This window comes from Podarcis gaigeae (genome assembly GCF_964106915.1).
Source record: "Podarcis gaigeae genome assembly, chromosome: 2".
Lineage (NCBI taxonomy): Eukaryota > Metazoa > Chordata > Lepidosauria > Squamata > Lacertidae > Podarcis > Podarcis gaigeae.
This window is the reverse complement of record NC_139679.1, coordinates 24,258,438-24,279,485: the sequence shown is the minus strand read 5'-3', so window position 1 is coordinate 24,279,485 and position 21,048 is coordinate 24,258,438. Positions and strand designations below refer to the sequence as shown.

Sequence of the window (21,048 nt, the reverse complement as noted above, 5' to 3'; positions counted from 1 at the left end):
AGAGAAATACTGACAGGCCCACCCAGGTCACCCAGTTTGCTTTATGGCTGGGTAGAATTTTGACCCTGAATTCCCCCTGAATTAAACCTTTCTAACCCAGGTTTAGCCAACATGGTGGCATCCAGATTTTATTGGACTTCAACTTCCAGAATCCTTAGCCAGCATTACCAGTGTTCAGTGATGATGGGAATGTAATCTGACACTGTCTGGAAGGCACCACAATCTAACCACTAAACCACACTGGGTTGATTTCTGCCTCAAGCTTTATATCCTTGATGCTAGTCTGTAATCTTTTTGCCCTTCAGGCCCAGAATTCAGAACTGATTCTGAATGTTTTTAGTGTCCTCACTACTCTCTGCATGGATCAAAACTGCAGAATACAACATAGAAATAGGTGAAGAAGTTATACATTTCACTGTCCTTTATTTTGTAAATTTGTTGTAATATTTAAAGCAGTTTTTTGTGTGAAACTTAAATAAAATAAATAATGTATCAGGAGTTTAACTGCAGAGTCTCTCCTATCTGTGCATGACAAAAGGGGAAAATAACTCCCCGATAGGTATTCTCTCTGTTCTGTTTCTCCTTTGTACTTGCTTGGTGGGATCATTTTGCTACAGATAGAAAAGTTTAGTAAATCATCTCTTGTATGGTGCACACTGTAATTCTGTTTCCCTAAAGTACAAGTTGTTCTACTTTTCTTTCCCCTGGGAAATGCCCAACACTTGGGATAGGATATAATTTTTGAAGGGCGCTGGCCTTTCATATATGGAATGGACATAATCGGTTTTAAAATGAAAGCCATGTGAATATCATTAGCCCAGCTGCTGAAAATCTGGGTATTTGTTGCACCTCTTCCTACTTGTGTCATCACAAATCTGTCTGACTGGTGTTTCTGCTGCCTGGCACAGTTTTCGTTGCACTCTTTGTATGTGCACCTTTCAACAAATGGGCATTACAAAATTATTGTTGTTTAGTCGTTTAGTCGTGTCCGACTCTTCGTGACCCCATGGACCAGAGCACGCCAGGCACTCCTGTCTTCCACTGCCTCCTGCAGTTTGGTCAAAGTCAAGCTGGTAGCTTCGAGAACACTGTCCAACCATCTTGTCCTCTGTCGTCCCCTTCTCCTTGTGCCCTCAATCTTTCCCAACATCAGGGTCTTTTCTAGGGAGTCTTCTCTTCTCATGAGGTGGCCAAAGTATTGGAGCCTCAGCTTCAGGATCTGTCCCTCCAGTGAGCACTCAGGGCTGATTTCCTTAAGAATGGAGAGGTTTGATCTTCTTGCAGTCCATGGGACTCTCAAGAGTCTCCTCCAGCACCATAATTCAAAAGCATCAATTCTTCGGTGACCAGCCTTCTTTATGGTCCAGCTCTCACTTCCATACTTCACTACTGGGAATACCATAGCTTTGTTGGCAAGGTGATATTACAAAATTAGCAGTGACTTTTCTGCTTATATTTGGGAAACAGGGAAACCATAATTTTTTAATGTGTCATTATGTTTAGATTGGCATGGAGGCTCCATTTGGATGGTGTTAGATCTATTTTATGTATTAAGATACCTATTTATAACATCATTTCCCATAAAATTTCTTGAAGTGATTTTACAGTAAAATAATTATTTTTAACATAATACTGTTTTGATATGTGGAAATGTTTGCATATATGGGTGGCAGCCATTTTACATGGGGGTTCCACTCCTGGCCGCCATTCTGCCCTCTTCCGGGTCCAAAAGGACCCGTGTGTCAGTGGCCATGCGCCAGTTGGACACACACTAGATTGTCATTGCCTATATGTAATCCCCTTTAATTGTTTTGATTGTTAACTTCATTCCAAGATAGATAAAGACTGGGATAAAAGATTCTCATTTTAAAAGGCTTATTGAAAAAGGCCTTCAGTAGGCATCAGAAAGGCAAAGGAGACTATCTGATGTGTGATGGGAGGAAGTTTCAAAAGGTAGGTGCTGTCATGCTGAAAGCCAAATTCCTATATTGTACAGAACAGATCTAACAAGATGATATATGCAGGTGTTCCTCTCCTGCAGAGCACAGTGATCAATTGGTGCATAAGGGGTGGTTGGTTCTTTTACTTAGCCTGGTCCCAAACTGTATTCACCAGAAACAGTAACTTGAATTTAGCTCGGGAGGTAATCGAACCCAGTGCAGTTCTTTCAGCAGCAGCATAACATGTTGAGGGGGGGGGTACCTGCGGCCCTCCAGATGTTGTTGGACTCCAACTCACATCAGCTCCATCAGCAATGTCAGTGTTCAGGGGTGAAGTGGGTAGCAGGCCAGCAATATCTAGAGAGCCAAATGTTCCCCATCTCCAATCTAGTGCATACCTCTGGTATGATGCTATTCCTGTTTGTTTGTTTGTTTGTTTGTTTGTTTGTTTGTTTGTTCTCAGAGATGTCTTTAACCCTTGTTCTGATTTACAGGTGGTCAGAGATATATTGCTGATTGGCCACCGACAGGCTTTTACATGGGTGGATGAGTGGTATGGTAAGTCATGTTTTCAAAAATAAACTTACATGGGCAAAAGGATTATCTAAGGCCTTATTAACTGCATGCAATGCTTTCCCCCCCTGCTCTGGTGGTCTTGTTAAGGCAGCCATCACAAAGGACAGATTTTGCATTTCTTTCAGTGCAATCTTATACACGTCTAGTGAGATGTAAGTTTCACTAAGTTCAGTGGGGCTTATTCCCAGGTAGATGCGCATGGGATTGCAGCCTTATACAGAGCTCACACAGAATGTATCCTTCATAGCCAATGTGGCAGAAGGATATTTTTTTTAAGGGACGAGGGCATGCTCTTTAAAATTTAAAGAGTGTGGTTCTAATCCACCCACTTTTTGTTACTTGGAATATATACAGAATTGACAGTTGTGGTTACAATTTTGCAGCAATGTGTGTTCAGTATTATTTAAAAGCATTCATACATAAGGAAATAGAGATACGCTGGCATTATGTGAATAGGCTTAAAAGTTACTTAAGTCCATTAATTTTAAGGAATCTACCCTAAATGCAACTAATATTGGATGTCACTCATGATATGCATTTATCACCTGCTAATGTGTATATGCATTATGTGTATATTCATTTTGGGTGATAGTCTTGTGTAAAGCTGTCCTAAGACCTTCATTTTCAGGTTTACCCAATGAAATGCAAGTAAGCCTACAGAGTTTTGGTTAAAAATAAAAAATGGCAAGTAAGCTACAGAAAGATAAGTATCAAAATAGAGTTATACAACTGAATCACCCCCCCCAAAAAAAAAACTACTGCAAATATAGTAGCAGGAGGAAGAAAATCTAGAAGGGGCTTGGACCACAATAGAGCTTAACAAGTTCAATCTTCAAAGCACAGTTCACACATTAATCACCCTAGCAGTCTGTGAAATAAGGATTATTATCTGCATTTTACAGATGGAAAAGTGAACAGGAATGATTAGGTGACTCGATCAAAGGAAAAGTAAGTGTCAGAAGGAGGATTAGTGCTGTCAGCCTTCATCGGGTAATTAACACAAAGATAGAAAGGTGAAGGGTTAATAGAACTAGTCCAACCCTAACTGTCCATCCTATGCCTTGAGAATATTTCCTCTATGGAGAAAAACAAAAACAAATCAAGTTTCTTCTGCAGCTCCCTGTTTCTAAACCATTATTTTTAACCATGTTGTCCCACCGTTCCATCTGAGCTGTGTAAAACTGTTTCCCAACAAAAGGGATTTCTGGTATTTCAGCTTGGTTCATTTTCCATATGTCAATGTTATTAATACAATAATAATGTTTTCATTATGAATATAATGTTAATCTTTTCAGAAAGGAAAACAGAATTGTTCTACAAGTTTAGGTGAAGCATTCATTGGTACAGTTCTACAAGTTAGCATCTGCACAGGCATTCAGTGTGAGAGTAATACTGCGAGAAGGAACTGCTATGCAGCATCAATTCTTAGGAAAGTGGGTTGAGGAATTGTGCAGTTAACCTGAATTCAGGCAGTCTCTTGGCCCTGCACCTAATATTAGATTGGCACTATAAGGGGATTTTGTCAATCCTTTCTCACAGCTTTGTGCACATCTGACAGATTTTCAGGCACTTGGGACAGTGTTGTAGTCATCACCCATAGTAAAGGTAAAGGTAAAGGGACCCCTGTCCATTAGGTCCAGTTGTGACCGACTCTGGGGTTGTGGCGCTCATCTCGCTTTATTGGCTGAGGGAGCCGGTGTACAGCTTCTGGGTCATGTGGCCAGCATGACTAAGCTGCTTCTAGTGAACCAGAGCAGCGCACAGAAACGCCGTTTACCTTCCCGCCGGAGCAGTACCTCTTTATCTACTTTCACTTTGACGTGCTTTCGAACTGCTAGGTTGGCAGGAGCAGGGACCGAGCAACGAGAGCTCACCCCGTTGCAGGGATTCAAACCGCCGACCTTCTGATTGGCAAGTCCTAGGCTCTGTGGTTTAACCCACAGCGCCACCTGCGCCCCTAGATCACGCACAGTAGATAAACTCAGTTTCTAAGTTTTTGTAGTGCTTCATGCAGATGAAACCAGACCCCCAGGAAAAACCCCATAGCCACTGCGATAGATGTTGTTTGCCTGTTTGCATCTATTGAATATGCTCAGGAAGGTCTTGAACAGCTTTCATGGGTGAAAACATAACTTTAATTCACGAATAAGTTCTTATCCACAGAAGCACTGTGATATATAGTGCAAAGCCACCCACTTCCCGCAGCAACATCATGCCACTTTATGTCTGTTTTATTGCACATTCACCCTCGAAGCATGCCCCCAAACATTTATTTTTCATAAAAGACTCTTCTGTCCCTACCTCTGCCCAATAACTAGGTTTCTCTTCTCTTCATTGACTTTGTATAGCATGCTGCTGAAGCAGAATAGGATGCTAGTGGCATCCTGGCATAAGGGGAATGTTGCCCCTCCAAAATAAAATAAAATATACACTTCCTTTTGGAACCAGGAGCACAGCAATGAGTGAATAGCTTTCTGTTGTATTCATTTTGTATTTTTATGTTGTGTGAACTTCAGATGAAGGGCAGTATACAAATTTTAATAATAATAATAATAATAACTTCTCCAGCAAATCTGTGCCTAAACTGCTGGTGCAGGATAATGGCAAATTATTTTAAATAATTGGCATGTTTTAAATGCTTGGGGCTTTTTAAAATTTGCTACAGAAGTAAAATAAAGGAAAGCTTCCTTTCAAGTAATGATTAATTGGTCACCATAGCTCAATATTTGTTATATGTTTAAAGCTAGACATTTATAAGGTGTATATCAGTCGATGGTATCAAGCATTCAGTGGGCCAATGCATTGGGATTTTGCTTATTCTAAAAATGTGGATTTTGTTGTTGCACTGCCCTCTAAACCTCAATCCTAAACTTGTTCATTTGGAAGTATTTTCATTATTTCAACGGTTTTTACTTCCAGATGAATAAGCTTAGGGTTTCATCTTAATATGCAATTAACATTGCTATAAGACAACAGTATTTCATTATTAACTGAAGTGCTGCTAATGAAGAGCATGTACTTTGCCTGGCTAAAGTGCTTTTGATGGTGCCATTTTCATTGCTTATAAGCTTCTTTGATCAACGCTTTAATGCTCCTTCATTCTAATATTAAAATATGGTAATCCATGACTCGTGCCAGTGGTGATACAACGTATTGTTAGGACTACATTCTACACTGTAAGATCTCTGATTAATTGGCACTACATCAGCAATGGTTTCTTATACCCATTTTTTAAATTTATTTTAAAAAAATAGAAACACCAAAATGAATTTTGTCACCTGAAGTAGGCCACTGAAATGAACATAGCTAATCAGGAGTATTTGTATGAAAGGACTGTGAGTTCAGTTCATTTCTGGTACTGATATCCAATTCCAGGGCTCAGAATGTGCTCACGACCACCCCCTTCAAAAAATCTAACTGTGAGTCCTTTGCTGCTGGGTGTCATTGGCAGATATTTTGTTGGGGGCAGGTCTAATAAAATTACAAAGTAGATCCCCTGTAGTATAATGTAAGATCTGTGAAGGTAGCCACTTCACAGTGGAGCTCCTGCAAAACTTTGAAATGCCTGACGTATACACACGTCCTAGTGGATCTGGTTTGCGTATGACTTTCTTGGGTAGCTCTACAAAGCAAATGTTTATTTGGATTTACCTTTCAAAGTGTTTGAATCCTTCCACTATTCATAGGTACTTTCTGCAGTCCTTCACTACACTGCGTAGGGTTGGCTATGATTAAGCACTATACTAATTGTCGAAATCCAAAAACACATAATCTCTCAAAGCTGAGCTGTGTAGTGTTAAAACAATGAAGCTACTTTTCTTTTTTTGTAAATCGTGTGTCATTATACATAATGTAGAGTTTTCCTGGCATGTCTCTGACAAGGTAAGTAAACTCTCGGGCTGTTCCTTAATCCTTCCTCTTTTTTCCAGGAAATCTTCTAAATTTATTTTAGAAGATGTTTGCCTCTAGCAAAGCCTGCACCCCACACCTTCCTGCCAACCTCACTTGACAAAAACATCCCAGCTTCCAAGCACCCCCATTCTGCAATTATCCCTTAACTCAACCTTCTTATACCTTCCTTGGCTGGTTTAACTTAACAATCTTTATTATGAATCCTCATAAAGCTAGCCAGCTTCTGCTTTTTGGCTTTTGCTAGAAAGATAAATCTCCCTAGACTCTTCCCTTTCATTCAAGCCTGGATTGAATTAATAGAGAAAACAACCCAACATCTTGAACTTTTTTCAGATATGACTATGGAGGATGTTCGAGAATATGAGAAAAATATGCATGAAAAAACCAACATTAAAGTTTGCGATCAACATTCATCTCCTGTGGGTGAAATAGAGAGCCATGCCAAAGGAAGTGTATGTAGCCTCTTTAAAAATATTGCCCACCCTCTGCTAGAGCAAAAAAGAAAGAACACAAGTGGTCAGATTTTGCATGACAATGATTTCTGTGGAAGCAGAATTCATCAGTGCAAAGGCTCACCTTGATTTCCTTCTTTGCGCCATTTTCCCAGTGGAGAATTAGAAGGGTCAACATAAAGCTTAGATAAAATCTGAGTGGTGAGCCTGCTGTTGAAATATCCTCAGCGCATTTGCCCACCCCCAAATGTACAACCTTATCTTAAAAATCGAGTTCTGAGACAGCTATGCACAGCCCTGGTTGTTTAACTCCCTATGTTGCCACAAGACCACTTCTCGCTCCCTTTTCAAAACATCTTTCCCCTCATATTTTCAAAAAATGGACTGTTGCATGTGTGTGTTTTAATGCAGGCAACAAACCAATGTTCACTTGAACAAATACTGCACTCTTTTGAAAAGGCGCACATGGCCGTGAACTGACTCAGTGTTTGCTTTGTTTGTTACATCTGTCCCTGGTATTGTGAACACAGTGTAAAGCCAGGCTTACAGTCTGGGGAGATCTGTGTTGCAACTCCTGTTTTGGGATATGCCTGTTTTAACTTCAGATGTAGGTATCTACTTCCAGTGGAAAATGAAACTGTCAGGTTAGAGTCAACTGGGCGCACCATGTTGCAGATTTACATCAAAGTTCCCTGTGCCAATAATTGGAGCTATGCTTTCCACCAAAGTTGGTGGTCTGTTAGATCAGAACCAGGCAACGCAGAACCAGCACTATCCTCCAGAACAGACTGGCTATGTTTTTGTGCACAAGGATGGTCTCCATCCACTGAAATTATTGGGGAAGTTTGGGCACGAGAGATCTCCTGAGCAGTGTGCTGAGCTTCAGTTTGATTGATTCAAAGCCACGTGAATGCTCATTAATCAAACAGCAAATAGAAGAGAGCAGAGCTGGGGCAATTATCTCAAGTGAGTAAAATACTTGCTTTGAGAAACAGGCAAACAAATGCCTACTCCCATCAGCAGCCCAATGGACAGTGCGAATTATAGCACGGTGTAGCTGCTCAGCACCGCTCTCAACTGTTACGATCACGGATTTCCATTCCCATGGGACTCTGCCACATCTTCAATTCCCACTCTGCTGCCTTTTGCCGATCATGTGTTTGGGTGTCAGTTTCGCCATTAATATCAAGTGATTCTAGCAGCCTCATAATATTGATACCCGTGCAATCTGCACTCTCCTAGTCTTTTACCAATATCTTTCCCATAGAAGTGATGAGTAGCTAAAGTTCATTAGAAGGTTGTCTAGCCTGCTGATAGGCCTTGAGGCATTTGACTATAACAGGTCTTTTTCAAAAGAGCTTTTGCTTGGGAACAGTGGTACGTATAATTAATTTGGGGGGGTGGTACCCTGTTTCAGCTTCTCTTCGGGCTTGTCCACACTGGAGTTTATTGTGTGCTTGCAGTCCCATTTAAATTTCCATAATCCACATGACATTACCCTCAAACAACACCAATCTCAATGCTTTTCTCCTGTAATTTCAGCTTTACCAGATCTGGGGTTAATCCAATAAGGTGGGGGAAATCAGGTTCCCTACCACTCCATTTGGGGTTGCAGACAATTTGTTTTGGTGGTTTGGGCAGAATGGATCAGTCATTACTTTCTGCCACTCCTCTTTCCATGGCCACTATTTCGTCAGTGCTTTCATTTATTTTCTGGCCATGCTACCAAGAGGAACATAGCCATAATGTATATATTGATCCATCAGATGTGCACAAAACCAGAAAACTGTGCAAACCACATAAAAAAATTCTGCACCAGATAACTGTGCAGCAATCTGAAAAGTATGCGCTGAGGATTTAGGATTGCTTTTGTTTCTTTTCCAGCATGCTAATAACTGGCATGTCTAGTATGCTCCTAGACAGAGGAGTGTAGCTTTGTTTTTTTCTTTTGATCCCTCAGATTTGCACTAAATAAAGGTATGTGCTGAGCATTTACAATTGCCTTTGTGCTTATGCACATTTTCTGGGTGGGGGGAATTAAAAAGAGAGAGGTGTGCATGCAGCTATCTGTGCCCTGGTATTTAATTGACATAATATAATCAATAGAATAAAATTAGAAGGTAGGGGCAAACACAAAAGGAAGTGACTACAGGTATGAATAAAAAGAATGAATTGCTCCTCGTATTCAAATTCAGATATGTGTGGATATGGCCTAGTCTGGTCTAATTTTAGTGGATTGACTGCTACACAATGCTCAAATGTGGGCAAGCTCTGAGTTTCTTTCATGTGAGTCCATTTCATTGAAGAAAAGCTGAAACTGAAACAAAGCTGGGTTTTGCATTGAATAAACAAACCCTTTGCTAGTATTCAAAACAGCAACCTGGATTTGAGGCATGCAAATCTCAGATGACCTTTTGCTGAACCCATCTTGAATTTTGTGTCGATAGAGGGGAAATAACCAGAAAGAATTGTGCTTTGGAATTTTCTAGGAGGGAAAACTTTATTTACGGTGAAGTAATTCTGCCCTCTGGTGGAACTGTGCAGCAGTGTCTAATTTGATTAATTTGATATTTGATTAATTTGTGAATGAAAACCCAAAGCCTTTCACTGTGAAAAGAAGGACATGTTCCATGGCCTGGTTGCACGTGCTTTGCATCAGCCATTTTTTTCAGCAGTGTAATTCCTTCGGGTTTGAACTCACCAACTGGATTCTTAACAGGTTCATCACTGGAATGAAAACAAGACTGGAATGTTTTCTCAAACACAGATTCTTCTAACTTAGGGTGTTTCCAGACAGGGGTTTATTATGGAATTGGTGCTGCTCATGTGCATGTGTGTCCATCCCCCCCAGTGTCCTTATGACGTCATCAAAATTCCAGCTCATACTTTTTTCCTTTTCCTTTTTTACATTTAATCTGGTTTCCACTTTAGTGTGGAATATCCAACAAGTAAAATATATATACAGTGGTACCTCAGGTTACATACGCTTCAGGTTACAGATTCGGCTAACCCGGAAATAGTGCTTCAGGTTAAGAACTTTGCTTCAGGATGAGAACAGAAATTGTGCTCCGGCAGTGCGGTGGCACTGGGAGGCCCCATTAGCTAAAGGGGTGCTTCAGGTTAAGAACAGTTTCAGGTTAAGAATGGACCTCCAGAACGAATTATGTACTTAACCCGAGGTACCACTGTATGCAAATACTGCTGGTGTAGAAGCTCATTAGCACATTTGGTCTAGCGATTGGTTTGTCATAGGTGTGCTGATGTTTCAGTGGATACCATTTAGACTGCACTTCTCCTTCCTAGCCTAGCCATTTTGTTTAAAAAGGTAAAGGTAAAGGACCCCTGACAGTTAAGTCCAGTCGCAGATGACTATGGGGTTGCGGCGCTCATCTCGCTTTACAGGCCGAGAGAGCCGGCGTTTGTCCGCAGACAGTTTTTCCAGGTCATGTGGCTAGCATGACTAAAGAAGAAGAAGAAGAAGAGTTTGGATTTGATATCCCGCTTTATCACTATCCTAAGGAGTCTCAAAGCAGCTGACAATCTCCTTTCCCTTCCTCCCCCACAACAAAGCAGAGCAGTGCACGGAAACGCCGTTTACCTTCCCGCCGAAGCGGCACCTATTTATCTACTTGGACTTTTCGGCATGCTTTTGAACTGCTAGGTTGGCAGGAGCAGGGACTGAGCAACGCGAACTCACCCCGTCACGGGGATTCAAACCGCCGACCTTCTGATCGGCAAGCCCAAGAGGCTCAGTGGTTTAGACCACAGTGCCACCCGCGTCCCTAGCCATTTTATTTACAGCATCCCAAATGATATGAGCCTGTGTGTTAAAAAATAAACATAACCAAATAGAAATGGATACACCTCCTTCCTTGGAGGTCTTTAAGCAGAGGTTGGAGGGCCACCTGTCATCAATTCTTTAGCTGAGATTCCTGCATTGCTGGGGGTTGGACCAGATGGCCCTTGGGGTCCCTTCCAACTCTACAAGTCTATGATTCTACACACACAACCCTCCATATTGTCCGTTGTGAAACATGCTAACTACGGCTGGTAACATTTGCTCTCGTGCTGTTCCTGGGATTTTAATTTTCTGGATGTCCATATATACTGATGGATATATGGAGGTCAGATATACTGATGGATAGGGCAGTAAAAACCTCCAGACACGTTCCGTCAAAATCTGTCCATTGGTGCGGATTGCAAGCGGTAGAATAGCAAGGAATAGTCACTAATGAAGAAACGGGAGCATGTGACAGCTCATTTGCCAATTGCACACATGGGAAAATCAAACCTGAACAATCCACTGGCCGTATATCGCCCCTCTCTGGAAGCCTCCTGAAATTTCAGTGGCCAGTTGTGAAATTCCCTGGCAATAGCTTCCCTTCCCTTTCGAGTTCTAATGCACTGGAATAACAATGGTCATGCAGACTAGCATCTTTAAAAAAGCCTGGAACAAACGTGCAGTGGTTCTAACATTATTTTGCAGTGGTTCTAACATTATTTTGTCTTTCTTCCTTTTCTTCTCATTGAAGACATGACTATGGATGAAGTTCGGGAATTTGAACGGGCAACTCAGGAAGCCACCAACAAGAAAATTGGGATCTTCCCTCCTGCAATATCGATCTCTAATGTCTCCCTCCCTTCTTCAATCCGCAGTGCTCCTTCTAGTGCTCCGTCTACACCTCTCTCCACAGAGGCGCCTGAATTTCTATCAGTTCCCAAAGACCGGCAACGGAAAAAATCTGCCCCAGAAACTCTCACCCTCCCAGATCCAGACAAAAAAGCCCTCTAAACCCAGCATGTTTTCATGACAAGCCATGACTGAAAGAATAGCATTTGCAAAGCTCATGGTAGTTGTTTTGTGTAAACAAAATTTACTGATCTGGAAGTATGACCTTTCCCCACTCCCCATCAGGCTTGTCCCTTAAACTAGTTAGCTAAGTGCATGCGAGAACATAGTTCATATGCTCCGATTCCTAGACTGCAGCTCTAAGCCATATGACAGATGTTGCTATCAACACAAAACGAAACAAACTTGCAAAAGCAAAAGTCAGTCTCTACATAGCAACCGTAGTAAACAAAAGATATTCTCATATATAGCATAGCAGTATTTATGACTGGAGATGTTATAGGGATTTAATAAAGGTGGCAATGACATCTTGAGAGAATGAGAGACTATTGAGGGACAGTTTCAAATGACATTTCTCATTTCAAGCCATTATATCTCAATTTCTAAAATCCTTTTTACTCTCAGGCCAAGTGCACCTTAAAGTAAACCTTTGAACTGCTATTCACTGAGAAACACTTGAATACCAACAGTAATTATTCAGATTCTTGTTTTACTGAATACAACTCAGGATTTGGAGCGCAGCTAATGCACACTTTAAGCTCTTCAAAACTAAAGAACCAGTGAGCTCTGGTTGTAATTCATTATACTTATTTTTAGACCCTTGGAACTATCTGTATCTTGCACAAAATTTGTGACTCCTTTATATGGTGTGCTGTTGTATAGCTGTTCTGTGTTGGTATTTGGGAGTGTCGTTGCAGAGAGCAAGATGGGAACACAAGCAATTGAATAGTTCAGTGATTTATTTCAAGCCCTCAGAATTCCTATGAAACCAGACAAAACACACGATGTAAAATCCTTTTAAAAATGAAAGATAACATTCAGTCAGTTTTCTGCTAGACTGTGAGCAGGTGTTAAGCTATTCTAGGCTATAAAGAAGCGAAAGAATATAAACTGAAAACATAGGCTATAAAGCTTCCCATTCTGCCAATGACCGACAAGTATGGTCAGTAATTGATGTGATGGATGCCATTCTAAGGCGGGTTGCCATCAACCCACTTTCTGCTCCTTAGCTGTGAGAAACAGAAGCCCTATTCAGGTGTCTTGCCTGAACAGGAAATGACCTGTGTTGGGGTGCATGTGACCTGACATACTGCCCAGTGTCCCATTCCCACCCCACTTTTCCCCTGCCTTCTAGTGTTGAAAAGGGAAGGGCTCAAGGAGGATAGTTGAGTACAAGTAGAAGCCAGTTAGAAACCCTGCTCCATCATACAAACACAGGTAAAGGTAAAGGGACCCCTGACCATTAAGTCCAGTCATGGCCAAATCTGGGGTTGCGGCGCACATCTCACTTTATTGGCCGAGGGAGCTTCCAGGTCATGTGGCCAGCATGACTAAGCTGCTTCTGGCAAACCAGAGCAGCGCACGGAAACGCCGTTTACCTTCCCGCCGGAGCGGTACCTATTTACCTACTTGCACTTTGACGTGCTTTTGAACTACTAGGTTGGCAGGAGCAGGGACCGAGCAACGGGAGCTCACCCCGTCACGGGATTCGAACCGCCGACCTGATCAGCAAGTCCTAGGCTCTGTGGTTTAACCCACAGCGCCACCCGCGTCCACAAACACAGGTAGACCACGCCTATTCTACTCAATGCGAAAAGTTTGGGAATAGTGTGGCAGGATTAGTACATGCAGGGGCAGAGCTAGTGGATGTGCCCCCCCCATACTTGTTGACATTTCCTGTACAGAAATAATGCCTGAGTAAGGATACATTATTCTAGGGAACAACCTTGAAAGAGAGAGAGATGTGGAAAACAGCAGAGAGGCAAAGAGAAGAGGCAATCTCTTCAACTTACTAGCTTCCCTCCCACCCTCTTTTATATTGTGTGGCAATCCAGTATGCTTTTTAAAAAGGCTCTTTCCAGCCTACCCACGGCCTTGCTTGTCTATAGTTCCCAACACTTGCTGGAAGAAACAGAGGGGAGGAGGAGAAAGAGTATATGTTAGGGAGAAGGTAAGCTGCTGACTGGTGAAAAGCCTGAAAGCAGGTCACTATAAGGAGACAGTGGGAGGTGGCAGGCCAAATTCTCCTTACCTTAAGGGTAAGATGACAAAGCTAACATCTGACTGGGGATTTAAGATAGTATATAGTTGGTTTATTACCATATTGATTGCTGATCACTGTATAATTCTGCCACCATTGGTTTCTTTAATCAGAATGGAGCAGCCTTTGCCAACAAGGTGTCCTCCAGACGTTTTGTACTAAAACTTGCATCAGCCCAAGCCAGTATAACTACGCTGGCTGGAACGAATGAGAATTGTAGTCCAATACATCTGGAGGGTCACCAGCTTGGCAAATGGTGGTTAGGTAAGCAGTTTAAGACAAGGGTTCTTAAGCGTTGTGACGGTGGGCCTCCTCAAGTCTAGACGAAAATAACCGATTATTTTAAGTGGTAGTATGTGGCCTGTTTCGTTCCGGCACCAAACTATGGGTAACAATAGCTGGGGATGTGAACAAGGCCATGTAGATTCATTATGTTTTTAAGATTCCCCCAAAATGGGATCCTGGGAAGTAAAAACTCTGTAGGAAGTTCTTCCACCAGAGGTAGGGAAGAACACCACCCATGCAGCTCTCTTGAGTTGAAAGTAATTAGCAGACGGGAGTATAGGGGACAGATCTATAACAAGGAAGCTGCCATATCTAAGTCCGACTGTTGGTCCATCTAGTTTGTCTACAGTAATAGACAATATTGTCTATTACAGTATTGTCTACAGTAACTGCTTTCCAAGGTTTCAGACAGATGATATTATCAACCCTACCTGCAGGTGCTGGAGATTTAACTGGAATCTCTCAAAGCATGAACTCTGCCCCTGAGACTACCACTGCATGCAAAGCAAGTAGATCATGTCTAGTTCGGATCTCCCATGCTCAAAATACTGTAACAAGACTTTAATAAATTGCAATGCAATTGAAATTCTGAAAAGGAGGACAAATTCTCTAAATAACTATATCTCTTCAACGAAAGCTAGGAGCAGCCTATAAGCCTTTGGCCTGCTCAAGGGTGTAAGAGGCCCAGTTTCAGCTTTCAGTATGTGGACCAACTGGAGATAATGCCTATGACTGCAGTATATTGACTTCAGAGAGGAAAGTGAAACCTCATATAATTTAGTTAACCTAAACAAGCTAAGGGAGATGTCTCCGCCCAGTCAGTTTTGGAGCACACAACAGCACACAAAAGTAATGTGAGGATGCAACGTAGAGATCTTACAAAGCTTCTTAGAGAAGCAAAAAAAAAAAAAGTCTGTCAGTTCCTGAGTTGCTTCTTTCATGCTAAATTTCTTTCAGGGAAAAGTAGAATTTACAGGTTCACTCAACAGGGCCTTCCTGGCACCTCTTTCCTACTACAGCCCCTTGTGCTCACCCAAAACTCAACTCCTAAGGGTTGAGGGACCCTGCAGAACAGTGTAGGCGGAGACACGGGACTGCTGCAGGACTGGGAAATCAGCAGGGAGGCCCTTGTGCAAATGGAAGTGCCTTTCTGCTTGCACAACAAACTTTTTGATCCACTCTTAAGAGTATGTCCTTTTTACTACAATAACCATGGAGAATTACAGTACCAGTTGCACATTGCCATACAGCTGGGAAAGAGATGAATTCTTTCTGGCCTGTTAGTAGCATCACCCTCAATCTCAGGAATTAAAGTTGCTTCCCCATATCACAACTTAAATTAGGAGTCCTTTTATTTCCTGACATAATTGTCCCATAATTGTCCTGAGGGCTAAGGATATAATTAATTCCAAATTGCAATTAATCCTTCACCCTTTTCTTTAGCCGTTTCTTAGTAACTCACTGTCCAAGCTATACCAGGCCTTGTGAAGTGGTGAATGTGTCATAAACTTGTAGTGAGATTATGCACGTTCTGTCAGAAGCAAATAGAAATATAGAGCCAGACCTCAGGGTGTTGCTTCTCTTTTAAGTCATTGGAAAAAATAAAATAGCGGATATATTTCTATCGAGCATGGTAGCATGATGTTGCGTGTGGAAAAAGTAGCTGACTTCAATCCCCCCTCCAACTTCTAAGTGGCTTGTTTAAATAGTAGATAGTAAGGTGATTTTAGAAGAGTAGTTTCAGTCGTAGAAAAGTGGGGTGGGAGGACAGAATGCAGCTCGTAGGTTTGACAGCTTCATGAACCTAAGGCCAACACCACCTACTAGTTCTGAATACACCTAACACTTAGCTTTATGCCTTCCCTCAATTATTGTCTGTTGTTTTTTCATTCTTTCTCAACATCCTGCTGTTCTGTTTGGCTGTTGTGATATCTCCCACCCACCCTTATTATCAGAAACCTTTTGTATATAAATCTACCCTGAATCAGCATGCGGCTGTAGCTAACAGGTGGCACTACTGCCAATTGAATTGTGACAAGTTCCGTAGGCCTACAAATAAATGTTGCTATCCTTCTATCTCCTTTTTTGAATGTTCCGCGCAAATCAATAGGGCCAGACTGCATTATTGTGTTTGTTTTAACTGTCTCACTTCCTGCTCTCCTGTTGCGTTACTTTGACTTTGGGGAGGGGTGGAGATGAAGCATTTGTGTAAATGAATTAACATCTCCCAAGAAGATGTTACTTAACAGACCGCATAGTGCATATCTGAAACAGAGAAAGGCAATATTGCATGCAATGGAAAAATACTAATGGAATCTTCAGCTTTACCTCCCCACTCTTCAATACTGTATCTATAAGCATTTGTTCAGCTTAGATATGCTATTTAAATTTGGTGCTTAATGAAGAAGACACAAGTTTAATTCCGCTGCATGTCTCAATGATGGGCTAGCCCATTCCATTCCTGCCTCCTACTTTCTGTCTTTGTACCGGTGGGGGAGAACAGATAAAAATCTGTTCTGGAGAACTGACATTATCCTTACATCTATGATTTTCATGGGTCATGGCAGACTCCTCAATCATTTTCTGTTTTCCCTCACTGCTTTTGCCTTGATCAGGCTATCAAATATTAAACAACTTCATTTTCTCCTTCCATCCCCCCCCCAATGCTATGACAACTGCTTTAAAAAATATTTCCAGCACAAGAATAATAACTAAATTAAATTTCTAACATATTTTTGTTGCACTAATATGTCTTTTATACAAAAAGAAGTTTTCACTGCTAAATTGTCTGAATTACTTTGTACAAATTTGTATATTTTTTAGGTTTGAATGTGAGGAACAGACAGAGCTGTGGGTGTTTATATTATTTGTTTTGTGGAACAATGTGGTTTTAGTTGGCACTTTTAAAAGTGTGGTGCAGCACAGCAAAACTAAAATACTATGGCATTGCAGTGGTGTTGTTGACCCTGCCTTTTTTGTGACAGGCAAATTGTATACATTGAAGCACTGCTAGGGAAGAAATAAAAAAGAGGTATGTGTTGCCGCTTTTTCCAAATCAACCTCTCCTACCTGTGATACAGACTCCCAAAATTGTTGACTTAAAAGTTCCAATCTTGACATTGTACTCAGGCAAAATATTAACTGAAGTATGCTTTTTTAAAAGCTACACCATAAAAGTTCAAGTAAGAGCGGCTCCACTCTTGGTACAGAAAAATCTAGCATTCCTGTAACAACATGTGGAGAATATATACATGCATCTTTAAAACCTCCCATATTTGTATCAAGAAACCTTCACTGGGCCTTTATCAGAGGAACTTAAAGGCTATGTTGTCGACACTACCTGTTTGCTGAGAGAAACAATACAGGCATATGTTGAATTTGCCAAGTAACAGGTTGAGCTGCCATAAAAGACAACGGCGCCCTTTTGATGAGCAGGCATTGTTCCTGTTTGTTGTACCATTATGCTTGCCTATTTGAGTAAATTTGCACAAATATTCAACTTAATCATCTCCACGGCTATAATCCTGAGATAATTCACTGCACAACTCCCTGCTGGAGTGGTGCTCCTCCAGAATAGATGTCTTCAATCTGTTTCTCTTAACCAGATTTCTGTCTAGTGGACGTTTCATTGAGTAACAGAATATTCAAGAGGTTTGTTAATATGAGAATGTACAAAGAGTGTTCTGTGGTTTTAATCTGAGCAGTCATAAGCAGAGCAAAAGCTTTTCACTGATTCCCTCCTCCCAATGCAAACACCACATCCAGTATCCTTCTGGAGATCCCCTGAGCCTCAGAAGCAGTATTTTCAGACAGTGCCGGAGGCTGGAGAGGAGAAGGTAGGAAGGCCCCATTGAGAATTTTGAATTCTGCTCACACTTCTTTGAATGGTTTGCTGCACCAAAACTTTAAAACATGCTGTCATATAGAATAAATCAAACATATGCACTTTGAAACAGCTACAGCTAGTAAATGCAATAGGGGAGGATAAATGAACTTGTCAATAGGAACTTGCTGTTATTCAGCCTTAATTTAGATGTCTTATGTGTCAATAAAGGCTTGAAGCTACAACTATTCTTAACTGTTGTCCCCCCAAAAAAAACAACAACACCCTCCTAGTTTGTGTGGCCGGCATGGTCTTTTAATTACAGCCTCTGATTTTTAAATGTTACTTATGGAAATAAGTTTTTACTTCTCTGGCAATCCTTGTGACTTTGAATGTTGTGTATATTATTGTTTTTTGCTGATAGGTTTAGTGTTACAGTACATTGTTTAGATAACCTCGTTCCATGAAAGGAGGACCAAGCGGCCCGAGTTAAAACAATACAAGGCTTAGAAGGATCCGAGTATCATAGTTTCCATTCACACCACTTAATTGTTGCTTTTCAGTTATTTATTATCGTTTTACACGTTTTTCTTACATTCTGTTGTAAATAAACTACCAAGCAATCTTCTTTCCAAGACTGCCTGTTTTCTTTCTGTGAATTTGTGCAATGAGATCCAGATCTTATAAGAATGTTAATTTACTGTATTTTTTGCTCTGTGAGACTCACTTTTTCCCTCCTAAAAGGTAAGGGAGCAAATGCAGGCTTATGGAGCGAATGCAGGCTGCGCAGCTATCCCAGAAGCCAGAACAGCAAGAGGGATTGCTGCTTTTTTCCTCATTTTCCTCCTCCAAAACCTAGGTGCGTCTTATAGAGCAAAAAATACGGTATATACTTTGTATTAACGTTTTCCTCTTCAAATCCAGCCTGCAGAAGCTTGAAATATGTGGCACAACGCAAACTTTACTGAACATTGCAAAATAAATGAACATTTTCCCTTAGCTGTCTCTCAATTCTGGCTAAGATGTTGCTGCGAGTGGTGACAATTACTATACCACTCTGGTTGCAAACTCACTACAAGGCCTGGGACAACTGAAGCCTTCCTATAATATATGTATCATCAGTGGAATATGAGGAGTCCTTTGGGGTGGAAATGAGTTCAGTTCTGCTGTCATCAAAATATAAGTCACAATTTTTTTACACAATGAAATACTTCATATGGGGTTGTTCTGTTTACTATATTCCATTTGGTCTTTGTCCCTTGTAAAGGGTAAGAATTTTTCAACTTAGATTAGAATGCTGGAGTGTATGGTGAAGCTTTCTTATACAGTTGGTTTAACTCGCCCATTATCTAATCTGACCAGACTCTAGGTCTTTCCCATCATCTGCTACCTGGCTTTATAAAAACTGGAGATGCTAGGGACTGAAGCTGGGATTTTCTGTATGTAAATCACCAACTTTATCGCTCACCACTATTGTTTCTCCTGGGAAAACCTTTTTATTTAAAGCTTCTCCCCTACGGTTGCTTGCTTGTGTGTGCAAAATATATTATTTTTACATCAAGAACCGGAGTACTTTGTGCCAACCTGCAACAGAAAAATGATGGTAAATCGAGACACATTTTAATAATAATAATAATAATAATAATAATAATAATAATAATAATAATAATGTTTATACCCCGCCCATCTGGCTGGGCTTCCCCAGCAACTTCCCCAGCCACTCTGGGCGGCTTCCAACCAAATATTAAAATACAGTAATACATCAAACATTAAAATCTTCCCTACACAGGGCTGCCTTCAGATGTCTTCTAAAAGTTTGGTAGTTGTTGTTCTCTTTGACATCTGTTGGGAGGGCATTCCACAGGGCGGGCGCCACTACCAAGAAGGCCTTCTGCCTGGTTCCCTGTAACTTGGCTTCTCGCAGTGAGGGAACCGCCAGAAGGCCCTCGGCGCTGGACCTTAGTGTCCAGGTAGAACGCTGGGGGTGGAGGCGCTCCTTCAGATTTTAAATCATCAGGTTCACTACCACTACTGGGGCTCACATTTATATGCTGCTTGGGGGGCAGAAGGCACAAAAAAATGGACTCACAATCATTAAACTCAACATACTCTCAATTCAATACAGCAGACTCTAGAAAAATAGCGGGAGCCAGCATTAACAGTTAATTCCAGACTACACCTGCGTGCAACTGTTTCTGCTCCTCCCATTTCAGTCCTCTTCTGGTCCTGGGAGACAGTGGAGCAGGAGAGGTAGGGGCAGGAGGAGGAGGTGTGGAAGTCCTTGACTCTCTCCACTAGCCTGACCTGTCCCTCCTGTTCTTCACTTTCCAATCCTTCCCCCAGGTCACTGATTCCTTCTTCTAAATCAGTCTCCAACCCCACTTCTCCCGATGCCCACTCCTTAAGCGTCTATCCAGTCCCTGAAAAACATTCCATTCAAGTTGTAGATTCCAAACACTCGGCAAAGACAAACCCGTGTAGAACATGTTGCAACGGTCTAACTTCAGTGCGAATAAACGTATGACGGTGGCTTGATCTACCTTCTCCAGGAGAAGTCGCAGCAGAAAAGCGGAGCTTCCTAGCAATAGAGATGCATGATATGGAGTATTGATTCGTATTTTGTGGTGTAGGATCAAATAAACTATTTGAGCCATTCACACAGTTCTTTGTTGCATAAGAAACAGGGAACGAACTTCAGCTTCAACCCCCCCCCCCAATATAAAACAATTATAACTGCAAGGACACCACTAATTTTCCAACTGGAGTATAATCTTACGACAACAAAAAATCACTCGGCTGTACTCAGCACACTAAGGTACCCATTCCAGTTCTCACTTGTATACTACAGGTACTATTAAAACATTTTGCAGCAAACAATAGCCACATTATAACAAAAGTTATGAAACAATAGCCAGCCAAACTGCCTGCTACATTAGTTTGAAAGGGAAATGCCTATTCCATATTTAAAAGTACAGTCCTAAGAACTTTTACATTTTACAGAATTATTAAGGCAGCTATTCTAAGCGCCATACTGTGAGGTATGCAGGCAGATGTCTCTCTGATGTGGTTGCGGAAAGCAGGGCCGTCTTTAGCATATGTGCCGGTGGGTTGCAAAGATCTGCCCAGCACCCCCTTTTGTAGGGGGGCAAACTCAAAGTTGTTGACCTTGG

General features: G+C 41.4%; 1 protein-coding gene across 1 annotated transcript in view; it reads left to right on the top strand.

Annotated features, from left to right (window-relative positions):
* PITPNC1 (phosphatidylinositol transfer protein cytoplasmic 1) overlaps positions 1-18,513 on the top strand; it is a 129,727-nt gene extending 111,214 nt beyond the window's left edge. The window contains exons 8-10 of the mRNA XM_083727795.1: positions 2,435-2,498; positions 6,762-6,880; positions 11,413-18,513. Coding sequence (XP_083583921.1) covers positions 2,435-2,498; positions 6,762-6,880; positions 11,413-11,418 — 189 coding nt within the window. The 3' untranslated portion in view covers positions 11,419-18,513. The remainder of the gene's footprint in view (positions 1-2,434; positions 2,499-6,761; positions 6,881-11,412) is intronic.
* The last annotated feature ends 2,535 nt before the right edge of the window (positions 18,514-21,048 follow it).